We start from the raw sequence: 22287 nt of genomic DNA on the forward strand, positions 1-22287 counted from the left end.
CCAAAGAGGAGTGGGATGAGCAGGAGTCAGGTGGGAAGTAAAAGATGAAGTAGAGTTTGACCATGGTCATCTCATAAGCAATATTATGGCATCTGAAATTTATCAGAAGTGTGAAGATAAACCACTGAAGGGTTTTTGGTATCAGAATCACATGACTGGATGTGTTTGCATTGCAGGCAAGGATGAAATAGTGAGAAGTTATAGCCTTATTTCTGGTGAGAGATAATAGTAGGCTGATCAGGATGGCAACAGGGATCAATATCCAAAAGGTAAATTCATGGGATTTACTAAGCCTTTGGCTCTGGGAATAAGAAGTGAGAGAGGGAGGAGTCACCTGACTGGGCAGCGGAGTGAGTAGTGGTGTCATTTATCCAAAAGGAAACTGTGGAGGAAGAACAGATTAGAAGGGGTGATGAATAGCTCGATCTGGGGCATGGAGAATTTGAAGTGCCAGAGAGACATCCATGTGGCAAAGCCAGGAGACAGTTGGTTAAACACTATAGGTAAGGAGGAGAATATGGAGAGGAACTAATATTACCAAGTGAGTATTTTAATCCAGGTACTGTTATTTCCCTTGATTCTGATAACAACCATGAGGGAGTGTTCAGAGAGGTAAGTAACCTGCTTAAGATCAGAGAGACAGGAAGTGTAGGGTAGAAATTTCAATATAGATCTTCTTATTCTAGTTCCAAGTAAAAGACATGTGGTACTATTTTCCACTTTGAAAAAATCACAATGTTGGGTGATACTCTTTGGATTTGGAAAGCAGCAAAATCAGCATTTGAGAATGCCTCTCTAGTCAGTTTAGTGGGTGACCTGAAAAGCTAGTTTTGAAAAGGGGCCAGAGAAAAAGAAAGCTGTCCAGCTGTCCAGCTGATCCACTTGCAGACAGCAATGCCACTTGGCCCTCTGACACCATGGATTCACTGATGTATTCTGAATGATCAGAGTGTTCCATAGAGCTTGTCTAGTTGAGACCTCCAGGATTCAACAGCACACTCAGCCCTTCTTTGAAAGTTGTGATTTTTCTTTTAAGAACTAGCTCTTGGTTTAATAAGGGACCCTGATAATTATTACAACTATCATTTGACAAGCAGGCACAATGTGGTAGGCATTGTGGTGTTTTCATGTTTAACTTATTTATTTCTCATAAAAATCCATATGAGATAGGTATCATTTTTTAATCTACCTTTTATAGACGAGGGTGGTATCAACTGGATTTTTGACTTCAAGACAGCAGGTGACAATGAGACTCTAGCTACTCATAATGAGCTGGATGTTATCTGAGCCACCTGGCCATAAAGCTGGGAGTGACTATCAGCACAGACTAATGAAATGAAAATAGATTGAGCTTGAGCATGAGCATGACTGGAAGACACAGGTAATTTGTATGAACAGGTGGCTCATCGTCCACACTGACATCCCTCCCTCAACCCACACATATGGCCCAAAGGGCATTCCCAATAACTAGTTGACTGGAGAAGGAAAAAATGAGCCAGATTTATAGCCAGGTCTACACACATACTGGCCCCAAACAAAAGTAGATATCTATGGTGGGTGGCTCTGCTCTGAAATCTCCCTAAAACATGGTAATAAAAGGGAAATTTTCCATGTGGGTATAATTTCAAGAGGAATATCCCAATGTTCACTTTACCTGAGGTAAAGGATTAGTGACTGCCACATTAGGTACTCAAATACTTTTAGGTAAATGAATATATAATGGATTAATAACAATTTGTAGACAGTAGTTAATGGCTTGGTCAGCTGGTTGGGGACATTGAAGGAATATGGTTGGAGGAATCATGACAGGAAGATTCAGAGAGATTATGTGGATGGACCTAATGGAACTGGTTCAGATTGTGGGGATAATTTACAGGTGGTTTTAAAGAATTGGATGGAAGAGATGATCTGCTGTATGTGTGTCAGTCTTCTCCAGCAAATGGGTACCTGTTCAATGGGCTCATGATAAAATTCTCCCAGTGGTGGGAACAAAAGTTGTATGTTGCTCAGTTACATGAATTTACCCTATTCAAGGCTGATCTGGCTGCTGTCAGTCTGAGCCCTTGACAGGGTAAAATACACCAGGGAAATTAGACAGTGTTAGCTGGTTACAACATTCTATCACACTCATTCTATCATGAGAAAGGCAAAAAGAATTTGGATTTTCTTTCCCTATATACCATGTGTGCACCATTTGTGCCCTCCTAGTACATCCCACAAGATGATGCCTCTTCCTAAGGAACTCCCTTAACTGTGTAAGAAGTAAGGCAATGGGCCGAAGTCCATATGCTGCTGTCCTTATAAAACAAAGAAATGGCCGATTGAAGACTCAGATACATCATGAGCTGTGAGATAGTATTTTGTGAGGTTGGTGCTATTTTACAGGAGGTGGTTTTGCTCTGAAGTAGTGGCCAATATATTGTGCTGTTTCACAACACAGCCAGATCATGTACAGTGGGAATGGTGCTTTTCACTATTAACCCTAAAGACCCATTTGCAAAATCTTTTTCCCATCCTGAGACTAATCTCTGCTGGTTTTAACTTCTAATACTGCCACCAGGAGGATAACAATGGTTACACCGAATTGGGAGCTGATGCAAATATTTGCCTTTTGGGGTTTATCATACTACTAAGTAAACAGGTAGAAAAGGAGGTTACAGTGGGGGAACAGTTGACATCAGGGGGATATAGGACTGCTGTTACTTAACAGAGGCAGGAAGAAGTAGATGGAATCCAAGGAACTCCTGGGATACCTTCCGCTATTGCATGGCCAATGGTAAAAGTCATCATATACAAGCCAGTGTAAGTCACCCCATTGGGTAAAGAACCTCACCCAGCCAAGATACTGGCTGAAAGCAAAGAGTAAATGTAATGCATGGAAAAGAAAAGTCATAAATTTGAATTGTGATCTTGACCGTTTACTGAAGGTGTTCATCATCTGCCACACACACACATGCACACACATATATACATACATATAATATGTATAAATACAGATCTTCCTCGACTTATGATGGGGTTACATCTCAATAAACCCATCATAAGTTGAAAATACTATCATTTGATAGTACATATGATAGATACTATCATACCTAACCTACCAAACATCATAGCTTCACCTCGTCTACCTTAAATGTGCTCAAAACACTTGCATTAGACTACAGTTGAGCAAAATTATCTAACACAAAGCCTATTTTATAATAAGGTGTAGGAATAGCTCATGTAATTTATTAAATATTGTACTAAGAGAGAAAAAAAAGGAATGGGAATAAGTGTATCAGTTTTTTACCCTGGAAAAATTCCAGGCATCCTGCGGCTGCCTGGAAGCTGCAGCTCACCACCACTGCCAGCATCAGGAGAGAGGATCACACTGCAGATCACTAGCCCAGGAAAAGATACCAAATCCTAAATCATTTTATATATATATACTAATTTTATGTCTGCTTTCTTCACCTCTATCTTCCTTACAATTTTACATAAGACATGTTTATTGGTAGTAAACTAAAACTTGGTCCATAGGTTATGGAATATTGGGATGGATCATAACAGAACCAGAGGACAATAAGGCAAAAAGATATCACTTAGAGTTATATCTATTAATCACTTTGAGTATTAGGTAGAAGGAAATTTTTTGGCAGTGTAGAATAAAAAGAAGAGTCTGTTGATTTTGCCAACTATACTTGTAGACAGTAAGAGACATTCTTTTTTACTGTTCTTTCCTTTTGTTTTCTCAGCTTCTGAGCCTCCTTCCTTCTTTTGAAGAAATCTCCCCTATAAAGTGATGTCAGATACCTGCTTTCCCACCTTTGCAGCTAACTCATGAGCATTTGACCTGACTTCAGCCCAGCGGGTGCTTCACTTGGAAGCCAGGGATACAAAGAAGCAGGGCCTGGGAAGGCTCCTGGCAGAGCAGCAAGGCATGGGTATGAATAAAGGCAGCACTGCCAACTGGGATGTCTGGACTCCAGAGATGGCATAAGAGAAGGTGCAAGCTGTGGCATCTAATGGTCAGTGGCTGGACTTGCTGGGATGATTCTGTGCAGGGAGTTGGGGTACAGCCTTGACTCTTCTTATCTTCTCAACCTCTGTTATTCCCAATCATTTTCTAAGCCCAGTTTCCGCAAAGGATTCCAAAAGCTACCCTAATATAAAATATTTTTTATTGCAAAATTCAAGCAGAAATCATTTCTGTTGTTTGCAAACTAGAACCCTAGTTAATACAAGGAGGCTGGGCTAGATGCTTTCCAAGATTCCACCCAGCTCTAAAATTACATTACTCTATAAAACTCATATTAAAATACATAAAGTAAGAAAATAACCTAGATTGCAAACATGTTTCTTTCACTAAGTAATTACTATTTAATATCATCTGATAGCTCTGTGCGCGCGCGCGTGTGTGTGTGTGTGTGTGTGTGTGTGTGTGTGTGCAGGCCTTACAGGAGTAGTTTCAAGCAAAGGGAGAAAGGATAAACAAGTGCTTGAAGCTATATTGTACCCACCACAGTGGTGGTATTTTGTGAAAGTTACCATTATTTCTCCCAGCCCATGGCTTTATACATCCTTCATTTAACCATGCTTGCTAAGTTTCCACCTACCTAGCCCTGCAGCTTTAGAAAATCCTCCTAGAGTTTATGCCTAATAGGTCAGTATTTCATTACCTGAAAGTGCTTAGTAAAACTCCCTAGCTAAGGAGGTAGTGATAAAAACCTCAGTAACCTAAAGCGTGGTTGCCCCTACTTCACTCACAAATACTGTTGGGCATTGGCGGACCCAGCATCCCTTTGCTGCAGAAAGGACACAGCAAATCACTTGCCTCTATATATTGGTACAAATGTTGAATGGCAGAAAGGCAATGCTGTTTCAAAACAACCCAATGCCCAGTAAGAAACTTTTGAATATCTGTAGCATTAATTATGGACCAAGATAAAAGTCTCTGTTCCTGGAGGAGAGAATATGAGATAAGTGATCCTTTTTTTAAAAATATTTTATTTATTTATTTATTTGACAGAGAGAGACACAGCAAGAAAGGAAACACAGCAGGGGGAGTGAGAAAGGGAGAAGTAGGCTTCCCGCCGAGCAGGGAGCCCCATGAGGGGCTCAATCCCAGGACCTGAGCCAAAGGCAGACGCTTAACCAACTGAGCCACCCAGGCATCCCTGAGATGAGTGATTCTTGAGAAGACCACAGCATCTAGCTATTATTCTATTTGAAATGGTAGCATCTGTGGTCACTTCACTGACACATACATATGAAGGACAAATAATGCTGGGTACTAAAGGGAAGCAATAATGCATATTTTGTATAAAAATATATTATAAAGGGGTTCTGAATATTGCCCTCTCCCAAACACATACCTGTTGACATTCCATTTTATGTCCTAAACATGTAACTCTAACAGACAGATCAATACAGCATATGGTAGAAATCCAGGAGCTTTTTAACGAGCAAAGCTTTCTAAAATCAAAAATCAAAGTTGTAAACAACAAATTAAAGCAACCAAAAGTACTAAACGAAAGGCACTCTCTGATTGCTGTGGTTTGGTAAGGATCATACATCTGAAGCTGGGCTTGACGATCAGGAGATACATCGTCATCCAAGACCTCTACAATGACCCTTAGCTGAGCCATCTCTGCCCAGCTGGCGCTCCGTCTGCCCACTGGCACAAGCTTGCTTGTATAGTTTCACATTAAAACCACTGTACATTGCTTTGTTCATAAACTTCTTAGCCTCCCTCTGTCAACTATGCTTGCTCAGCTAAGATTCATTCAAGGACTATTACAATTAAGTCCAAATAATCTGTGTATTCATGCCTCAAAGTATGAAAATACACACACACACACACACACACACACACACACACACACACACGTATATACATGTCATAGTTATGTTATACTGATGAGCAGGTTCTCAGTATTATTATTTTTAGACAAAATTGCCTCTGTGGGTTGGAAAATGGCATGTTGGCTACCAGTGGGGTCTATTTCAGTCTTTTAAATTCTAATTTGTGAAACATTTCTAATACCCTTTAAAAGACAAAACAGACAGTCTTATTAAGAACTATATTTGTTTAATGCCTCACAGTGATCCTTGATTGACATCATTTGGCACATCCACTTGGAATGGGGATTTGGTTGACAGAGATTTAATGAACAAGAGCATTCCACTAATTTTGGGAAATCTCTTGCTGAGAAGCAAAAACATAACAAATGTTTGTAAAGTTTCTGTTGAAGTCACTCTAATAAACATACTCTTTAAAAATCACAGATTAGGGCGCCTGGGTGGCTCAGTTGGTTAAGCGACTGCCTTCGGCTCAGGTCATGATCCTGGAGTCCCGGGATCGAGTCCCACATCGGGCTCCCTGCTCAGCAGGGAGTCTGCTTTTCCCTCTGACCCTCTTCCCTCTCGTGCTCTGTGTCTCTCATTCTCTCTCTCTCAAATAAATAAATAAAATCTTTAAAAAAAATAAAAATCACAGATTAGACTGTGAACCCACTTTAAATGCCCTTAATGTCTTCCAATACAACATGCTGAATTTTGCATATTGTTAAGAAAAGACATGGAAAATAGAGAGAAACATCTGGTTTTACTACTTAGAAAATGCAATAATTGTCAATTCCCTGCTGTTGGCAAGCACCCCAAAACATACACTAGATTAACAAAGCCAGTTTAGTGTTAGGAAGGCAGCTGGCTCTAGTTTCTTCCTTCCCAAATGGTCATCACCATCTTAAACTTCAAATGTGTACTGTTTTGCAACATAGAAAAACTCCCTTCTTTTGCAAACAACAACTAAAAACTAGTGTTTGTTACTACACAAGGCATTGCTTTCTCCATTAAACACATACCCATGCACGTGTATGCACACACATACACACCTGCTTAGAGAGAAACATGCAAGATTTTTGCTTGCAGAGGATTCTTGAATTGATAAACTCCTCCATGAATATAAAGTTTCATCTCCATGACTTCCCTATTTCAATGAGGGAATAGCATCGGAAGAAAAAATTCAGAGGCACTTCTACAAAAAGTGGGGTCTTCTCAAGACCCCAGTGAAAGATTTGGGTCCATACTTCAGAAAGTATAAAAAGAAGTTTAATATACTAGTCCTCAAACTTCACTGCACTTTAGAATCCCCTGAAGATTTTCAAAAACCATTGGGACAAAAATCCCATTGCCACAGATTCTGATTTAATTGGTTTGGGGCCTGGCCTAGGCATCAGGACTTTCAAGTACTCTCCAGGTGATTCTGTTGTAGCAAAGAGTACAACCGGTGCTCTAGTATTACATTAGCATTGACCAATGAAGGTGTTATATCTTTACCTTCCATCTGTTGGTCATGCCAGCTTCATTCAGTCTTCTGGTTAAGAAATGTTAGCCGAGGAAGTCTGCTTTAGATATCTTTAAATTATCCTCCAGAGCATATAGTTAAAAATTTAAATATGTTAAAGTTATTACAAAGGAGGTAAGTGGGAAAGGAAGGCTTTTTATTAAATTACAAGGAACAACAATGAATATAAATAAGTGAAATGTCACATTTACATCCATCCTTGTAAAAATAATAATTGGCAAATACAGAAAAAGGAGAGTATACATTAGCTGCACTTCATAGAGATGAACTTCAGAGAAGTTAGAGACTGAACATTTTAACAAGCATTTACAAAATGCCATAATGACAAAAGGAGAGAGAACCCTGTTCATGGAAAGATGATTTAATTTCTGCTTATTTACTCTGCAACTTTCAACGGTAATGGGAAGCAATGATGCTTTCTACTCCTCCTTGTGCATATCTAACATAAAGAATGCTCCGTAAAGGGGCACCTGGCTGGCTCAGTCAGAAAAGCATACAAGTCTTGATCTCAGGGCTTTGAGTTTGAGGCTCACCTTGGGTGCAGAGATTACTTAAAAAATAAAATGTTAAGGCTGCCTGGGTTGCTCAGTCAGTTAAGGGTCTGGCTCTTGATTTCGGCTCAGGTCATGATCTCAGGGTGGTAAGATCACACCCCGCTGCGCTTCTAAGTGTGGAATCTGCTTAAGATTCTCCCTCTCCCTCTGCCTCTCCCCATGCTCACTCATGCACTCCCTTTCTCTCTCTTTCCCTAAAATAAATAAATACATCTTTAAAAAAAAAAAAGCCAATTCTACCTGTCACTTTTTACATCTTTAAGTGTGGCTATGAGAAAATTTTAAATTATATGTGTGATTTGCATATTATTTCTATTGGATAGTACAGTCTTGTACCCTGGGGATGAAATTGCACAGGGAAATGAGGACACTGAAGGGTGTCAGAGCCTGTAGGCTAACCAGTCATTCCATCCTTCCTTTGAAGGAGGTTTCCTGACCTCCTGCAGAGACTGGAGTTGGTATTTTACCCCCCTAAACAGATAGAGATAATCCAAAATGAGATCATTTTGAAATGGAAGTGCCTGAGATACTTTTAATTGAAAAGTTTTCATCTTTCTTTATTACCCTGCAGGAAGGGGTCTCATAAAGAAGCTGAGATCAGTTATTATTCTTCACACATTTGGGAATGGTGTGAGTAAATATTTGACCTCAGTACAAAGTCTTTAATAGAATTGATATCATACTTTTATATAAATTTTGAACCCTGCTTGGTTAATCATCCTGCATACATTAATCTCTCACCAACAGGAAAAAATATATATTGCCCTAGTGAAACAGATTGAAAAAGTAATGCTGAAATAGAATACTATTTGGCAATAAAAAGGAAAAAAAACAATACATGCTATAACATGGATGAGACTCAAACACATTATGCTAAGAACCCAGATGCATTACATTTATATAAAATGTCCAGAAAAGGCAAATCTATTGAGACAGAAAGAGATTAGTGGTCCTTTGGAGCTGGGAGTAGGATCGGGAATTAATGGAAATGGGCATGAGAGATCTTTCTGAGATGATGTAACATTTACATCATGTTGTAAAACTGGACTATAGCAATGGTTGTACAACTATAAAATTTACTAAAAATCATTTAATTGTACATTGAAAACAAGAGAGTTTGTAATATATAAGTTGTTCTTCAATAAAGAGGTTTTTTTTAATGTTTAAAGTAGCAGGGTCAGTAGCTTCCCATAAAGCATTCTAAATTTTTGCACATTGTTATGGAAAGATGTGGAACATACACAAGTAGAAAAAATTGGAAAGAATCAGTAACCTTGCCTTTGGCAAATACCCTAATATCGACCAATTTATTGTTAGGATATCAAAAATGATGTGTAAACTAGTTAGATAATGAAACCCAATTTCAAAACTTGTAGAATGCAGCCAAAGATACACAGAAAAAAAGGAACCTATAGCCAAATAAATTTATTAGAAAATAAAAGAGCTTGAAAACAAACTAAAGCTTTTAACCTAAGAGGATAGAAATAGCTCAGTAATATTCAGGACCATGCTTCTTTCTCGGTCTTCCCTCAAACTCCATTCCCAATGAAACAAGTCATCATGTTTCACCTAATCTAAATACTTGATGAACATTTATCACCTCTGCATCCCCAATGCCACTCCTAGTTCATACACTTTTCCTCACACAGTTACCAAAGAAAATTTATTTTTTTATAATTTTTTTATTGTTATGTTAGTCACCATACAGTACATCACTAGTTTTTGATGTAGTGTTCCATGATTCATTGTTTGCGTATAACACCCAGTGCTCCATTCAATACGTGCCCTCCTTAATACCCATCACTGGGCTCACCCATTCTCCCCACCCCCTCCCCTCTAGAACCCTCAGTCTGATTCTCGGAGTCCATAATCTCTCATGGTTCGTCTCCCCCTCTGATTCCCCCCCTTCATTTTTCCCTTCCTTCTCCTAATGTCCTCCATGCTATTCCTTATTTCCACAAATAAGTGAAACCATATGATAATTGTCTTTCTCTGTTTGACTTATTTCACTTAGCATACTAAAGAAAATTTAGAATCAGCTTCTTGGTCATCAATTTCTATTTATTCCAAAATAACTTCCAAGTCTTCACCAGAAAAAAAAACAACTATGAAATCTTTTACAGAAGCTGAGAGAAGACTTGAACTGGAGAGCTATTCCAGAAGGATGATCCTAGATTAGGGATTAAATTTGGTATGTATGTCAGCATTCTGTAACAAAAGTTCAATGCAAACAATCAACAGGATTTTTTAAAGTGAAATTTGACATAAGAATAAGATTTTTGAAAAGAATAATGAGTGAACACTTGCTCTATCAGATAGCAAAACAGATTAATTAAAACAACACAGTATCGATGTAGAAATATAAATATAGATCAGTTTTTATTTAATCTAATCAAGAGTCCATATGGATATGAAAGTATAATTAGAAGTATAATATATAATAAAGGTGGCATTTCAACTCAGTGGGTTAGGATGAATCATTAAATAATTGGTGTTGAGAGAGTTGGCTATCAATTTAGACCAAAAAATGAAAGACACTTAGCTCATATCATTCTTGGAAATAAATTCCAGATGGCTAAATTTTAGAAGAAATGTGGATAATATATACTATTTAAAAAGAATTAGGTACATCTATTTGCAGGGGTGCCATGTATCATTTTGAAGTTTGTGCTTTGCAAAGGCAATGCTGGCCCAGGAGTATAAATAGGGAATGACATCCAGCTTTGTCACTGCTTGTCAAGCTGACTGCCATAGTTCAGAAGGGGGTCTTTTCCTAATTTGTCTATTCAGGTAGGGAATCTATGTACTTTTGCCACCAGAACAGAGCACCTTTTCTAACTGGCACAAAAACCTTATCTTCCAGCAGTAACCAGTAAATAGTAGTTAATAGTAAATAGCTAATTTGTAGATACATAAATGCTTTTCTAAACACAAATGGTTGCTATAAACTGAACGTGTCCCTCTAAAATTCATATGTTGACGTCCTAACCCCCAATGTGATGGTGTTTGGAGATGAGGCCTTTGGGAAATAATTAAGTTTAGATGAGGTCATGCGGGTGGGTCCTCAGGATGGGATTCGTGTCTCTGTGAGAAGAGACACCAGAGAGCTATTGTCTCTCTCCCCACCTATGGGCACAAAGCAAGAAAGCACTTGTCTATAAGCCAGAAAGAGTTCTCCCCAGAAACTCACCATGCTGGCACCTTGATCTTGGACTTCAGTCTCCAGAACTGTGAGAAAATAAATTTCTGTTGTTTAAGCCACCAGTCTATGGTACTTCGTTTGTTATGGCAGCTAGAGCTAATACAATAGTATTGTATTATAAAATGTATTGGGGTGGTTTTTTTTTTTTTTTTTTTTTTTTGGTTTTTGTTCCTAAACTCTTTTTTTGTATAGGGACATAGAAAGAGTGTGTATGCATATGTATCAATAGACAACTGATAACAGAAGGGACTTCTAGAGAAGACATTGTATGAGAGTAGTGATCAGGGACACTTTTGCTTTAACCTCATGTTTTGTTTTTAATAAAAATGTCCTCATTATTACATGTTTTATCTAAAATATTAAAATGCTTAAATATTTTGAGAAAATATTGTTAGAAGGTATCTTATGTTTTAAAAATTCAATTGATAGTAATCACATATTTAATGTGTGCTACATTCAATACTTCTTTAATCCTTACAACACTCCTATGAAGTAGACACTAGATATGTCTTTATTGTACAGACAAAGAAATTTAAGCACAGGGAAGTTGAATAACATACCCAAAAGTCACATAGCTATAAAGAATAGAGCCAGGATTCTAATGTCAACAACCTGATTAAAGCACCTTCCCTCTTAGCTTCTCCAGCATGTTCCAAAAGAGAATAGGGCTTAGGAAATTAGGAGGTTAGTGAAAACTTTGGCAGAAACAATTTCAATAAAATAAAATAACTCTTAACTATATGAAACAAACTGAGGGTTGCTAGAGGGGAAGTGGGTGGGGGATGGGGTAACTGGGTGATGGGCATTAAGGAGGGCACTTGATGGAATGAGCACTGGGTGTTATATGCAATGGATGAATCACTAAATTCTACCTCTGAAACCAATAATACACTATATGTTAATTAAATTTAATTTAGATAAATTAAGTACAGATTATAACTGAGGGTGAAATACAGATTATAACTGAGAAGGAAGACATAATAAATAAAATGAATCGCTATATCTTTTTATGTTGAACCACATGAAACTGCCAATACTTAACTATTTCTGACCTGCAGAAATGGAATTTTCTTATGGTTTGACCTAATATATCTGCTAATTTATGAATATTGTTTTCAAGAAACTTAGAATTAAAAAACAGAAGAAAATAAACAAGAGAAAATTTTAAACCCTCAAGGCCATGTGTGTGTGTTTTTAACAGATCTGGAAGCTGTTTCAAGCTTTTATTTTCATATTAAAAAAATGAGCCTCCAGTTAAAAAATTAAATATGAGGTTTGTGAACTGTATTTCAGTAGTAGAGAAAAAGCAATTAGCCAAATTTCTTAGTGTCAGGGTGGTTATAAAAGAACACAACTTCTGGTTCTTGCCAAAAGCAAAAGCTACCAGCAGTTTTTACATGTGGAACTCCATCTCCCTAAGTCACAGAATGAGGACATACTTTCATCTACAACATTATCTGAAATTTTCTGGGAACTATTTCTTGATATATTACATTAGCCAGATATTTTAATGACCTTCCTCACTGATTTCGCATTGGCATGCAAGTACTGGATTCATAATTATCCAAATCTACAACATTTCACATGAGTTTAACATACAGATCATAGACCCCTAAAAGTTGATAGCTCACTTAGCCCTCAGAAGCTGCCCAGTTCAATTTTACAAAGAACAAAGCAGAGCCTCATAGAGGTTAAATGAATGGTTTTGGCCAATTCATACACTATTCCAAGAAGATTTAAGACTAAAACCTTGGTCCCCTGGTTCCTAGTCCTTAGTACTCTTTTTGCTATGTGTGATATGCCTATTTTTTCCTGTTATGTAATGCAGATTAATCTGATTTTCCTTCTCTTCTTTTCAACTGGAGTTCTGAGTCAGCTAATCTTGATAATTATTGGAACAGGAAGCAAAAGACTGAAATGGCTCTGTAATCAAAGAAACTCCCTGGCTATGAGGGGAGATTCTATTAGAAGCATGTCTGCTATATGCTGGGACCTCACATCTGTTCTGTTTTTCCCACCCCCTTTAATTCCTGTGGCTCTCTCTTGTTTCCCCAGCATAGCTTCAGACTATCCAAGCAGCCTTTGACCTACATCATTGTCTTGCTCTTTAGTGGGATTTTTGTCTCTGACCCATGGCATGACCTATCTACTGGTTTCCACTTTATCTTAGTTTGTGCTTATTTGGCTGGTTTCTCATTGGCTGTTTCACTTCTTAGCCTAGAGCCTTGGCTTTGCTGTATTCTCAGTTTTCTCCATAATAGATTAAAGTGAACTCTAAAATCCTGAGATACCTAGAAAATGATATAAATTTCATCCAGAAAATCCTTAGGAATTGCCTGGCATTTATGTGGAACTCCAGATTTACTCTGAAACCTTGGTGACTGGAGTTTGAGATAACTGTCCCATCCTTACAAAGGAAGCTTCCTAGATAAAAGTGAACCTCGTTGTATAAAATGGTTATATCTTCCAAGGTTATGTATAAGTCTAAGGCGTAATTTTTATTTTGTATTTATTTTTTTAAGATGTATTTATTTAGAGAGAGAGAGAGAGAAAAGAGAGGGTGGGAAGAGTCAGAGGGAGAGAGAATATCCAAGCAGATTCCTGCTGAGTGTGGATCCCAACTTGGGGCTCGATCTCACAAACCATGAGATCAGGACCTGAGCCAAAACCAAGAGTTGGAGGCTCAACTGACTGAGCCACTCAGGCACCCCTAAGTGGTAATTTTTAAATAGACTTAATTTTTAAAGTAGTTTTATGTTCACAGCAAAACTGAGCAGAAAGTACACAGTTCCAGGCAAGTTTATTTTTTTAAATTGACTAACAGTAAACTTATTGTGACTTCTGTTATGAAACAAAAGAGCTATTAATTTATCTCTTGTGAAAATCTACTCAGAAGCTAGCTAAACTAGATAACTATGCCAGTTACCAATTTGTTGTCTGACACAATGTTAAGCTATGTCAGAAAGGGGTTCTGGAAAGATGCTGAAGGAGGGAGGGGCTTTCTTTCCTGGTTCCAGTGTTTACCCCTTCTTGCTCCTACCATATGTCTGCCTGCTGCATGTGTGGGGAACTCCCAGTGGCACCTGTGCCCATGGAGCTCCAATGGCACCCAATGGTCAGTTTCCCATCAAATTTCAGAGGCACTCCCATGGTCAGATTCCCACTGAGTTTTGTAAGCATCCCAGTGGTTGACTTCTAGCTTTGGCCTCCTACACTCGTGCAGGGCATTTCCTGCTTGCCCAGCGACTGTGAACTAGTTCTGGTTGAACCCATCTAAGAACTTCTCCACCATGCAGTGGGCCACAGCCACGCCTTCTACAATGAGGTCTGAGTCCTAAACTTGGAGCTGGGGGGTAGGGGTGGGGGCTTCCCTATTTGTTTCTTCTATGGGAAGCTTCCTTCAGCCCTCGGGTTTTCTTTAAAGTTCTCTTTATCTCTTTATATAACAGAGGTTTTCTATTAGAATTAGTAATTCTTTATCTTAAACTTTCCCTATTCAAATTACTGGGTTGTCTCTGTCTCCTCACTGACATTGATTGATATGGTAAACTTGGAAAAGTAATTTTAATTTCTCAGGATACTCATTCATAAAATGAGGACACTGGGTTAGTTGATCTCACATGTCCTTTTCAGCTCTAAAACTACACCATTCCAAGAAATCCTCTGTGTTTTCCTACATAGGGTGCACTCTAAGTATACTAAAATGAATCACATACGCTGTATAATTGTGCATTGTCTTCCCCAGCCACATTCATAGTAAATGGGTCTCCCTTCTTATCTGAATAACGGTTTCCTCCTTCTAGGTCAACATATTAAGTCACAGCAGCAGCCAGTATCATTTCATGCACACAGTGGGCAATCAAATACCATGAAATCATCTGTGAGGGTTTTAACTAGGAAGCTATCTAAAGAACTAAATGGCAATCTAGAGATTTGTGTATGAATATGAGAGACTGAAATACATGATAAGTATCATTTTATCTGTTTGTGAATATAAATACTGTAAGAACACATTAAGTATAGAAAAATGCTCCCTCTGATACTGTTTACTCTAACCACCTCCATTACTATGCAATTTAGGATTTTTCTTTTACCTTTCTCTGTCTTTCACTGATTGTTCAGCCATTAATTTCTTCAGTTCTTCCAGACGCTGAAGATCTCTCATTTCCATTTCTTGCCACTTCTGCTCTTTTTTAGCCCAGTATTTTCTTATCTATAGAATAAATGATACATAAAATTTAAATTAACAACAGATATGTCAAAATGAGGAGCAAAGTTATAACAACATATCCACTGGTTCATATGTTTAAATTTAAATGGCACTTTATCTTTTTCATTTCTTAGATCTACCTACAGTATATTGACAACAGAAAAAAAATAAATGAAAACACGAAGGTACAGGTCCTAAGAAACTGCATGGTTTAACAATTTCTGAAGTGGAAACGTAACTTATGCTGAGATCTAAAGTTTAAATCTATGGCTAAAATAATCGACTTTCAGGGAACAACAATAGAAGCATGTTATTTTCTCTAAAGTATATGATCTACCTGTTACTCAAGAATATTTTTATCCCCTTATGATAATGCAGGCTTTAACAAATATCATTAACCTATTTTTACTTTAAAAGCATGAGTTTATTTATGCTAATGGACAGCAGGATGTTGAAAGCTTTATGCTTCTGGGGAAGTGGCAGGAGATAGGTGGGAGGAAGGAGGAGAAGAAAAAATTAGCAGGGTTCTGATATATAGTAGTTCTGACTTATGTGGTAAAATAAAGGACAAATTTATCAAGCTTGAAAAGGTGAGAGCATTCTTACTAGGCCTGTTTTACTTCCCTTCTCTGGAAATGGAGCCAGACTGAGAAAACTGAAAGTACTCATATGGATTTTCAGAGGGATGAAACCATTATTCAGGGTTCTCCTAGTTCCCCAGGTGGGGCAATTGAAGTTAATGTTTATTTGACAGAGGCCCCTTCAACCACTCTGGCTTGCCATGTTGTGTGTGATTCAAGAGACTGGATCTTGCTGGAAAAAGTAGAGTACCTCAGTGGTGGATGATAGTGAGTGACTGCCAGCAGAAGGTCTGTTGTGGAAGACAGGTTAGCCACACCCCTCTTTTGAGAAGTGAATATGAAAAGCTAAATGGTTTCCAGACTTCCCCTAGCCAACATAGTCTCTGACCCCTGGGAGAACTAAAAGGAGCATCCCAAGCAACATGGCCACAGCCATAGCAACTCTGCTGCAGAGCCTACAACACCAGCAGCCACAATGGAGAGAGATGTCCACTCAATGAGTAGTGAATAACTGGATGAGCTCAAGGTGTAATGATTTCACTCTAGAGATCATTGAGATTTGAATTTGGGGAGGACAGAGATAAAGTTAGAAAGGTAGCAGCACCAAGATGGAGAGTAAAAGAGAGGGTAGGAGAGGCAGAGAAAGAAAACATTGACAAGGTGTGTTTCAGAGTCTTAACTGATAAATTCCAGGGCATTCTATAGTGCCAGATATGACAATGTTAACAATGATTATATCCTCTCCCTCTGGGGTTTAAGTGGCCTTTATTTTATGCTTTATACTTTTCTGTGTTACCTTATGTTTTTCAATGAATATGTATTTCTTTCATGATCAGAGAAAATAAAGCTACTTCAAAGCTAAATTTTAAAAAAGAACAGATATTGGATTAAAGAGCATTTTCCCCTGGGCTCCAATAGACCAATGTTCGCTTATGCTCAGTGTTGGCCTTGAAGGGAAGTCAGTGGTTCTTTTGTCAACAATCCCTTGACTACAAGCAGACCAACCCCAGGTTGCTGGTGTCCTTGGATTGCAGACACTATTTGGTGCACTAGCCTCTGCAGGCTCTAGAAGTAAGTCACACCTGAGGCTTTTGGCATCTTGGGATCAATTATTTCCATTCCCAACACTCTGGTATCCTCAGACATTACTACAGTGTGAGCCTCTCTCTCTCTCTCTCTCTCCCTCTCTCTCTCTCTCTCTCTCTCTCTCTCCCTCTCTCTCTCTCTCCCTCCCTCCCTCTCTCTCTCTCTTCCTCCCTCTCTCTCTCTCTCTCTCCCTCTCTCTCTCTCTCCCCCTCTCTCTCCCTTTCCCTCTCTCCCTCCCTCATTCTCTTATGTGAGCATGATTTATTCTTTTTCAGTGCTTCCTACTGGACTCTCTGAAACCCCTGTGTCATCACACATAAAATCCTCTACATCTTCAACCTTCAGACCACTACATCATTGTTTTGACTGGAATTCTCTTGAGTAAAGGATGATTATCTTCTGATGCCCCATGTGCCAGGAAGCTGGGGAATGGTTTGGGCATTTTCTTCCTTGTTAACAGCTACTTTTACACCACAATAATATTCCTCTCATGTACAATGTCTTCTTCCTTCGATGTTAACTGTATCTGTATCACTTTCTAGTCCTTATCACTGGCATGTATGGATTTCCAGGTCATTCCCAAATATTCATCAAGAATTCAGATAGGCGGGTCACAGCCACACAGGACTTGTCCAAAACAACCCTACTTTCCTACACAGCTTCAGTATCTGCCTGAATGCCTCTCCAACCTACTCGTATCACAGTTTTATGACTTCCTCCATTCCAGGCAGCTACCTCTTTCCCCAGGATTCTATTATCATCAAGGACATTTCAGTTCCAATCTGAAATCTTCAATTATAGCCATCAGTTCTATGACCAGAAACTACCCACTTCTTTTCTATCATCCTGTGTTCTGATTGTATAATTTTATTCTTCTAGTAGCGTCTTCATCACAAGGCTTTGCTAATTAATATGCTTGTTTCTCTCCCCCACTAGACTTCAGAAATGTGATTTGTTTATTTTGGCACTTCCAACATCAACTAAAGGGTCTAGACCATAGTATATACCTAATAAATGTTTGATTGATGAATGAATTACACAATTATAGAAACTTGCACCAAATTTATGGTTTCAACTGAATCTTCATTGACAACCAGCATTCCTTTTATGAATTCCTGGTTAATGCCTCTGAATTTCTCATGGCTATATTTCAAAACCTGTTCACTATATTAAGCTCCATAAGTACCTCTCCTTCTTCACTTTTATCAGGAAAAAATGGGAGCTCTGAATGATACCTTCCTTGATGCCTTGCCCCTCAGAAGAAGAGATATCTTTCCTTTGTACAATATTTATCCCTTTCGGGCTCCAGATCCTAACTCCCCAATTCCATCTTCTCCATAACCTTACTCCATCATCTACCTCTCTTCCCCTTGTACGTTCAATCTCTTGGTCTATGCTGCTTCCTTCTCCTTACATGGAAATATGTACAAATCTCACCCATTTACAGAATTTAAAATAACTTTCTTTAGATTCCCAAGACTGTCCCTTCATTGTTCCCTTTTCAGTCAAGCATCTTAGAATACTTACTGTTCTTCAATTTCACATCTCCTAATTTATTCCTCATCCATGACATTCCTACCTCTTCCTTCCCTCCAAATTCACTACTCTCACCAGTGACATATAAATGAGCAAACTAAATGATCCTTTTCCATCCTTATTTTACATAATGTCTCTGTGCATTTAATTCTGTCAACCCTTATCTATAGTCTTAAGATATTACAGACTTTGGCACTCATTTGTTCAACAAATATTTATTGAACACATGCTTTAAGCTAGATACTGTGCTGTGTACTTGGGATATGATGCTTAAAGAGAAATAAGACCTCTGCTTCATAGAACTGCGACTTCTAGAGAGAGAGAAAGAATAAACACATAAATGAATGAACAGAATATTACATGTGAAGTTCTAAGAAGGAAATAATTATAGTAATGATTTAGAAAAATGTGGGTAGAATTTTTATTAGAAGGCATATTTTTGTAATGACGTTTGAATCAAAACTTGAAGGATGATTGTGAGACAATCATTGTGAGACAATGAGGGTGATCACCGCAGAAATGGGAGCTCTAGGTGCAAAAGCATTGAGTGGGAAAGACCTTGTGCATTTTCAGGACTGGGAAGAAGCCAGTGCAGCTGAGCATGTGGTGTGAGTTAAGAATGGAGGTGAGATTGAGAAGCTAGCTGGGGGCTATGTGATTAGACGAGGATTTAAGGTCTAGAAACAAGGAAAAGCTATTGAAGAATTTAAAGCAGGGAATGACATGATCTGACTTATATTTTTTTTAATGATTTTTTATGGTTATGTTAATCACCATACATTACATCATTAGTTTTTGATGTAGTGTTCCATGATTCATTGTTTGTGCATAACACCCAGTGCTCCACGCAGAATGTGCCCTCTTTAATACCCATCACCAGGCTAACCCATCCCCCCACCCCGCTCCCCTCTAGAACCCTCAGTTTGTTTATCAGAGTCCATCATCTCTCATGGTTCGTCTCCCCCCTCCGACTTACTTCCCTGCATTCTTCCCCTCCTACTATCTTCTTCTTCTTTTTTTTTTCTTAACATATATTGCATTATTTGTTTCAAAAGTACAGATCCGTGATTCATCAGTCTTGTACAATTCACAGTGCTCACCATAGCACATACCCTCCCCAATGTCTGTCACCCAGCCACCCAATCCCTCCCACCCCCCCACCACTCCAGCAACCCTCAGTTTGTTTCCTGAGATTAAGAATTCCTCATATCAGTGAGGTCATATGATACATGTCTTTCTCTGATTGACTTATTTCACTCAGCATAACACCCTCCAGTTCCATCCACATCGTTGCAAATGGCAAGATCTCATTCCTTTTGATGGCTGTATAATATTCCATTGTGTATATATACCACTTCTTCTTTATCCATTCATCTGTCGATGGACATCTTGGCTCTTTCCACAGTTTGGCTATTGGGGACATTGCTGCTATAAACATTGGGGTGCACGTACCCCTTCGGATCCCTACATTTGTATCTTTGGGGTAAATACCCAGTAGTGCAATTGCTGGATCGTATGGTAGCTCTATTTTCAACTGTTTGAGGAACCTCCATACTGTTTTCCAGGGTGGTTGCACCAACTTGCATTCCCACCAACAGTGTAGGAGGGTTCCCCTTTCTCCGCATCCCCGCCAACATCTGTCATTTCCTGACTTGTTAATTTTAGCCATTCTGACTGGTGTGAGGTGGTATCTCCTTGAGGTTTTGATTTGGATTTCCCTGACGCTGAGCGATGTTGAGCACTTTTTCATGTGTCTGTTGGCCATTTGGATGTCTTCTTTGGAAAAATGTCTGTTCATGTCTTCTGCCCATTTCTTGATTGGATTATTTGTTCTTTGGGTGTTGAGTTTGATAAGTTCTTTATAGATTTTGGATACTAGCCCTTTATCTGATATGTCATTTGCAAATATTTTCTCCCATTCTGTCGATTGTCTTTTAGTTTTGTGGACTGTTTCTTTTGCTGTGCAAAAGCTTTTTATCTTGATGAAATCCCAATAGTTCATTTTTGCCCTGGCTTCCCTTGCCTTTGGCGATGTTTCTAGGAAGAAGTTGCTGTGGCTGAGGTCGAAGAGGTTGCTGCCTGTGTTCTCCTTTAGGATTTTGATGGACTCTTGTCTCACGTTTAGGTCTTTCAACCATTTGGAGTCTATTTTTGTGTGTGGTGTAAGGAAATGGTCCAGTTTCATTCTTCTGCATGTGGCTGTCCAATTTTCCCAACACCATTTGTTGAAGAGACTGTCTTTTTGCCATTGGACATTCTTTCCTGCTTTGTCAAAGATGAGTTGACCATAGAGTTGAGGGTCCATTTCTGGGCTCTCTATTCTGTTCCATTGATCTATGTGTCTGTTTTTGTGCCAGTACCGTACTGTCTTGATGATGACAGCTTTGTAATAGAGCTGGAAGTCCGGAATTGTGATGCCGCCAGCTTTGCTTTTCTTTTTCAATATTCCTCTGGCTATTCGGGGTCTCTTCTGGTTCCATACAAACTTTAGGATTATTTGTTCCATTTCTTTGAAAAAAGTGGATGGTATTTTGATGGGGATTGCATTGAATGTATAGATTGCTCTAGGTAGCACTGACATCTTCACAATGTTTGGTCTTCCAATCCATGAGCATGGAACGTTTTTCCATTTCTTTGTGTCTTCTTCAATTTCTTTCATGAGTATTTTATAGTTTTCTGAGTACAGATCCTTTGCCTCTTTGGTTAGATTTATTCCTAGGTATCTTATGGTTTTGGGTCAATTGTAAATGGGATCGACTCCTTGATTTGTCTCTCTTCATCTTGTTGTTGGTGTATAGGAATGCCACCGATTTCTGTGCATTGATTTTATATCCTGCTACTTTACTGAATTCCTGTATGAGTTCTAGCAGTTTTGGGGTGGAGTCTTTGGGTTTTCCACATACAGTATCATATCATCTGCAAAGAGTGAGAGTTTGACTTCCTCTTTGCCGATTTGGATGCCTTTGATTTCTTTTTGTTGTCTGATTGCTGTGGCTAGGACTTCTAATACTATGTTGAATAGCAGTGGTGATAGTGGACATCCGTGCCCCGTTCCTGACCTTAGGGGGAAAGCTCTCAGCTTTTCCCCATTGAGAATGATATTCGCTGTAAGTTTTTCATAGATGGCTTTTATGATATTGAGGTATGTACCCTCTATCCCTCTACTCTGAAGAGTTTTGATCAAGAAAGGATGCTGTACTTTGTCCAATGATTTTTCTGCATCTATTGAGAGGACCATATGATTCTTGTTCTTTCTTTTGTTAATGTATTGTATCACATTGATTGATTTGAGGATGTTGAACCAGCCTTGCAGCCCAGGGATAAATCCCACTTGGGGTGAATAATCCTTTTAATGGACTGTTGGATCCTATTGGCTAGTATTTTGGTGAGAATTTTTGCATCCATGTTCATCAAGGATATTAGTCTGTAATTCTCCTTTTTGATGGGGTCTTTGTCTGGTTTGGGGATCAAGGTAATGGTGGCCTCATAAAATGAGTTTGGAAGTTTTCCTTCCATTTCTATTTTTTGGAACAGTTTCAGGAAAATAGGTATTAATTCTTCTTTATATGTCTGATAGAATTCCCCTGGGAAGCCATCTGGCCCTGGGCTTTTGTTTGTTGGGAGATTTTGGATGACTGCTTCAATTTCCTTAGTGGTTATAGGTCTGTTCAGGTTTTCTATTTCTTCCTGGTTCAATTTTGGTAGTTGATACATCTCTAGGAATACACCCATTTCTTCCAGGTTATCTAATTTGCTGGCATAGAGTTGCT

General features: G+C 38.7%; 1 protein-coding gene across 1 annotated transcript in view; it reads right to left on the minus strand.

Annotated features, from left to right (window-relative positions):
• The window catches only part of CCDC148 (coiled-coil domain containing 148), a 236888-nt gene that overhangs the window by 38008 nt on the left and 176593 nt on the right, over positions 1–22287 (minus strand). The window contains exon 13 of the mRNA XM_035726921.1: positions 15199–15317. Coding sequence (XP_035582814.1) covers positions 15199–15317 — 119 coding nt within the window. The remainder of the gene's footprint in view (positions 1–15198; positions 15318–22287) is intronic.

Source organism: Zalophus californianus, chromosome 3 (assembly GCF_009762305.2).
Source record: "Zalophus californianus isolate mZalCal1 chromosome 3, mZalCal1.pri.v2, whole genome shotgun sequence".
NCBI lineage: Eukaryota > Metazoa > Chordata > Mammalia > Carnivora > Otariidae > Zalophus > Zalophus californianus.